The 6,285-nt window shown below is 32.8% G+C and overlaps 1 protein-coding gene across 1 annotated transcript; it reads left to right on the top strand.

The window, feature by feature from the left end:
* Positions 1-3,960: 3,960 nt before the first annotated feature.
* LOC112508142 (3-ketoacyl-CoA synthase 11-like) lies at positions 3,961-5,358 on the top strand. Its single transcript, XM_025112922.1, has one exon. It carries the CDS (start codon positions 3,961-3,963, stop codon positions 5,356-5,358), a length of 1,398 nt encoding a protein of 465 aa, XP_024968690.1.
* The last annotated feature ends 927 nt before the right edge of the window (positions 5,359-6,285 follow it).

Genomic DNA, 6,285 nt, shown 5'->3' with positions numbered 1-6,285 from the left:
GCGTAAAGTATTGTTTAGTAATGCATATTACTTAAAACTCAAGATTGCAAGTATATTGTGTGTAAGTACAACTTATTAAAGCTCCATATCTGAATTCGTGTAACTAACTGTAGATAAACATAATCAAATACATGATAATCATTGAGTTCTAACAAAATACTTAATCATTATCTTTATAAAATGTTATATTATTAAACCAAAAATAAATTATTTTGTTATTAAACTTAAATTAAATTACAATAAAAAAACAAAAGAAATTACATAAAAAATGAGAACTTTTAAATAGTTGATTTTGATAACATTGATATATATTTTTTTTTCAAATTTTTATGATATCTTCAAATTTATATTTATTCAAAAATGAAATCATTATTGTTTTCTTAAAAACACATAAAATACGTATTATAATATCGATAGAAACAAATAATAAAATAGAACATTAAAATCGAGATGTGTCTCGCTACATTGCACGAGTACTGTTCTAGTATATATTAATAAAAATAAAAATATAACCATTTATTTCTATTTATTATATCATCACAAATAAATGAAAGTATTTTATTAAAAGAAATATTTTTATAGATAATATATGCTTTTTCAATTATTAGCATAAATAATTCAGAATTTGTTTTATCATCTATACTATATTATAAAGTATTTGGCAAAAATTCTTAAAAATCATTTTTTATACATAAAGTAATGTTTATTGATGTATATTACTTAAAATTCAAGAGTACAAGTAAATAATGCAAAGTACAACTTATTAAAATTTCATGCTTGAATTCATGTAACTAACTGTAAATAAACATAATCAGATAATGGATAAACATTTCATTTTAAATATAAAAAACCTAAAATATAATTAGGATAATCATCGTGTTTTAAGAGAATAATTAATTATTATCTTCATTTAAAACAAAATATTATTAAACCAAATGAGACTCACGAATAAGATCCCCGACGGGGATCGAAACGGTTACGAAGACAGTTTTAGTTATCGGTTTTGGGGATGGGGAGACCATTCACCGGCCCAAACCCGGCTCTTTGCCATTCCTAATTGAATTACTTGATAGTGAATTAAGTTTAAGAATGGTATACTGTCAACGCTGGTTGACACACACACGATAATACAAAAAAACATCATATCATGCAATGTTATTCTACACTAAAAAGAAAATGGTCCATTGATATTTATGACTACTCAAAAAAGCGATTCATGAAATTCTTGTTGATAGTTCGGATGATGGTAGCGAACTTTCATGTGCCAATAACAAAGATTATGATGGGTGACTTGAAAGGTGCATTTGATATGTAGACGAAATCGAATATAATTGGACATGACTGAACTAGACAGATGTAAGTGAGGTAGGCAGATGAAAGAATTATGAAAGATATTAAGAATTTAATTTAACATGGATAGTTCAGTAATTTACCAATATTATCTCATTTAACTATTTTAGTGAGACAAAAAAAATTACATTTTTATCCCTTAGAGATTATGTTTTACCATCTAATTTTGAGTGAAACATGACACAACAAATGCTTTTTTCTATTGTATTATCTCATCCCATATGCAACATGAAGGCTTTCAACGTGGTAAAAACAAAAGGAAGACATGAGGAAAAAACGAAGGATAAAATTCTGTCTTAACAACGCATAAAAATAGATGTTGTATAAACTTACCATACACCAGGTACAAGAAAATGAAGCACATGGCTCAAAAAGGGACCAAGTCGCATTGTATATCGGCCCAATGAAGACGCTTTAGGTCTCAGTCAACTTCTCGAGCGAAAACCATGCAACACATGTCTCGGGGCCGGGGATCCCCGGTAGACACAAACCGGGGACGGGGACGGGGGATGTTACTCAAATTGGGCCGGGGCCATGCCTAGGTGCGACCCACATGCAGGTCGCATGGGCAACAATAGTGAGCAACCTCTTCACCGAAAGTCGCATGGATCATGTAGAGGGTTATAAGCCTCGGTTTGGAAAGCTTGGTCCGTGCTTTTTTCTTTCCATACTTTTTCACTTTGTTCTATTATATCTTAAGTTTGAAGGGAAGCTTTGTACTTAAGCTGATTTGTTGATCAAAGATCATTGTAAACAAGCTGCAATCTTCTTGATCAGCAATATATAGAACCATGTTATATCTCGTTGTCTCAATTTACGTGTTGCTTCGATATTTGACTGTATATCTGACCATTACTGTTTTATATACCTTTATGAATTGATATATCTTATTAGACTTCAATATATAATAACCAAATCTTGTTTATCTGCATTTGTTGTATTAACCAGCTTACATTGTGGTTTATTAATAATATTTGAGACTGCAAAATCACTTAATTTAAAGAATTTTACACACTATCTAAAGTAATCTCAAATAGTTATGCTATATTCTTTTCCTTCTAAATAGAGCATAAACAGTCAATCTATAAAAAAAATTACTTCCAACTCCAGCAGCTACTTTATTTTAACGATTCTAATGATAAATATATTATTAAAATATTTAATATATTTATTTTCAATGTTTTTATTGGTGGCAAACCATTAAAATTATTATTTTCTCTCATATATAAACTCTTAGGGGTTGTTTGTTTACCTCTTAATAGTTTCATTAAGAGGCAACCTCTGAATCGTTAAGAGGTGAATCTTGTTTGACAAAAAAAAAAGTCCGCCTCTTAATGGTTTTAAAACCCCGTGAATGATTTTGTATCTTAGATCTCTCTTAACCATTAAGATCCCTAATTTCATTGTATACGATTACCAAACAATTATATTTCATTTTGCACTATATCATAAGAGTCACTTAATCATTCTACACCAAACCATTCAGCAATTGCCAAACAACCCCTTAGGGTGCGTTTGGTTTGCAGGAATGAAATGAAATTGAGGGGATTTGGATTTAAAAATCATTCCAATCTTGTCTTTGGTTTGCCAAATTGTAAGGATTCGAAATCTCGGGATTTCTTCAACTTTAGCGATTTTCACCCTCTCTAATTTATTTTCTTTATTTTAATATATGTTTTAACATAGCTATTGGATCAAAAAATGGTTAAATCTTTAAAATCTCTAGTTTAGCATAACTATTGGAGATGCTACCGTGTTTTCTCCATTTTGGAGAATACGTTACAACAAATAACTTGTTCAAAATCTTCATTTTTTTTGTTTTAAAGAATCCATTGCATGTGCTCTAAAGTCCAGGAGTGTGCATAAAGTCAATCAATCCAATTAGAATCGATTGATCCAACTAGAACGACTGACCATAACTGGATAGAATCGGATTGRAAAATTCAACATCATTGATCAATTCTTGGATGACAGTTCAAAACCGATGGAACCATCCAGTTATCCACTTAACCATTCTCCAACTATCATCCAATTAATTTGTTTTCAATTTGCTTAAATCGAATTCGTTTTATGTTGGTTTTGAATTTTTATCCTCRCTTGTGTTGTTTTTCTTAAACATATCAAAAGTGATTAATTAATTTGTTTGAATGGTATAAAAATAGATTAATTGAGTAACACATTAGATGGATCCAATCCGACTTGATCATCAGTTGGATGTCAGATGGATCTAATCCGATCTAATTCAATTAATATTAATTGGATCTAATCCGATCGAATAAATAGAACCGAACTGATCCAACCATTATTAAATTATATTAAACTGGTTGTTTATTTATTAAACAAATTAATTCGGTTAATAAAATCCAACATCCAATAAATAATTTGATTGTTTCCTCTCAAGGTCCAATGACCGTCGATTTGTCTAAGTGTGAAAACTCCACGCATCTTGCGTAACTGCCAGGACCACCTGTAGGTTATAAGTTCATATCCACAAAACSTTACTGTGCACCTCCACGATTCTCCACCATCTCTAATGACCATAAAACCTCGAATCCACCATAAGAGTCAGTACCCAATTGCATTCCCCTTTATTTTCATACCACCATCATCATGTTCAGCTTCATCTTCAACCTCCCAGAACTCCTTATTCACCATGATTCCAACACAATCATCATCTTGATCTTAACCCTGATGATCGTATCTCTTCTTCTTCGGTTATATATCTTCATAATGAATAAAGCTTCATGCAAAATATACATGATCGATTTCGCCTGTTACAAACCCCCAATTTCTCAACAGTGCTCAAAAGACTTCRCCATGAAACAAGCAAGATCCAATGGCTATTTCACAGAGGAAACGCTGGATTTCATGGAGAAAACTCTGGASAAATCCGGCCTTGGCGATTCAACTTATTTGGCAGAGGTTTTTTTCGGAAAAACTTATAATCCATCCATCAGAGATTCAAGAAGAGAGGTTGAAATGGCTGTTTTTGGATCCATAGACATGATTCTAGCAAAAACAGGCATCAGATCTCAGGATATCGGGATCCTGATTGCAAATTGTTGTATCTATAACACAGTTCCATCTCTTTCCACCATTATCGTTAATCGATATAAGCTTCCAGAAAGTATAATCAATTACAATCTCGTCGGCATGGGTTGCAGCGCCGGACTTCTGGCGATCGGACTTGCTAAACAACTACTCCAGGTGCACCGGAACTCGTATGCATTGATCGTCAGTACAGAGAGTATTACTGAAAACTGTTACACCGGAGAGGATCGTTCTAAGTTTCTTATAAACTGTTTGTTTCGCGTCGGCGGCGCTGCGATCCTCCTCTCCAACCGCCCCTCCGACCACCGAATTGCTAAATACCGCCTTCTTCACGCCGTGCACACCACCACGGCAAGTTCWGATCGTTCCTACAACTGTRTCCTTCGGGAAGAAGATAAAGCGGGAATCGTTGGCATTAATATCAACAAAGACCTCCTCTTCGCCGCCATAGCCACCATCAAACTTAACCTAACCACCCTAGGTCGGCTAATCCTTCCGATAACGGAGAAACTCCATTATCTGATAAACTACATAGGAAGRAAGCACTTTCCGACGTTAAAAATACAACCGTACGTACCTAATTACACCAAGGTCGTCCATCACTTCCTCCCTCACGTCGGCGGGAAGCCGGTGCTCGACGAACTGCAGAAGACCCTAGGGTTTACCGACACTGTTATGGAAGCTTCTAGAATGACTCTGTACAGATTCGGAAACACCTCCAGTAGCTCGATATGGTACGAGCTTGCATACGTGGAAGCAAAAGGTCGGGTCAAGAAARGTGAGCGAGTGTGGCAGATTGCATTCGGGTCGGGTTTCAAGTGTTGTAGTGTGATTTGGAGTGCAATAAAGACCGTTGATCTCGATGACAATAATCCATGGACGGATGAGATTGATGAGTTTCCAGTGACCTTGCAAGACTGCGGACCAATGCCTGTCTTTTTTGAACCTGTCCAATAAATAAAATTTAAGAGTAAACTATAAATTTGGTTCTTATTTTTTTTCAAAATAATATTTTTAGTCTTTAAAGTTTTAAATTTACAAAATAATCATCATTTTAGTTCGATTCTCTAAAATCCATTAAAAACTTCCGTTCAATGAAGAGTATTTCTGTCTATTTATCATTTTTTTTTCTCTTTTACTCCATCAAAATCAATTTTATTATTTGGTTCCTATGGTTTTTGATTGGTTAAAGGATTATAAAATCGATAAAATGACAAAAATATTATTCATTTAACAATTTTATTTAATGGCCGTTAAAGAGGGACCAAATTGAACGTTCTACAAACGGCAATAGCTATCTTGTAAATTTAAAAGTTCAGGGATGAGAAGTGTTATTCTTGACAAACCTTGAGTACCAAATCTGTAATTTACTCTACAATTTTAGGTATATTGGGAGCAGGGGAAATAAAGTTTTTATGATTTTTAAATTGTTGTATGAAAATTTTATTGAATTTAAAATGAATTTTGTTATGGAGACAACTCTTGTTCCAAAAATATTTAATTATTATTCATTTTACTAAAATTCATAGTATTTTCTTGGCTTTCACTAAGGTGTATTAAAACAGGCAAATTACATAAAAAAGTAATGTAATTTAATTTGAATTTTATTTTGAATAATGTATTTTTAGAATTTTCATTTTGATATCTAAAATGTAAAGTTTTAAACATTTAATTACCCAAGTAACTGGTTGAAACATTAACCAGTTAMCATGCTGATGTGACATCCAACTCAGTGTAATTTGTTGAAGTATTAACTRGATACCATATCAYTTGCCACATCAKCATGGTAACCGGTTAATGCTTCAACCGGTTACCTGGGTGCTTAAATGAAATTTTACATCTTATGTACCAAAATGAAAGTTTTAAAAGTACGTTACCGAAATA

Source organism: Cynara cardunculus, assembly GCF_001531365.2.
Source record: "Cynara cardunculus var. scolymus isolate 2C chromosome LG 2, CcrdV1, whole genome shotgun sequence".
Classification (NCBI taxonomy): Eukaryota; Viridiplantae; Streptophyta; class Magnoliopsida; order Asterales; family Asteraceae; genus Cynara; species Cynara cardunculus.
This window is presented reverse-complemented; position numbering and strand designations above follow the sequence as displayed.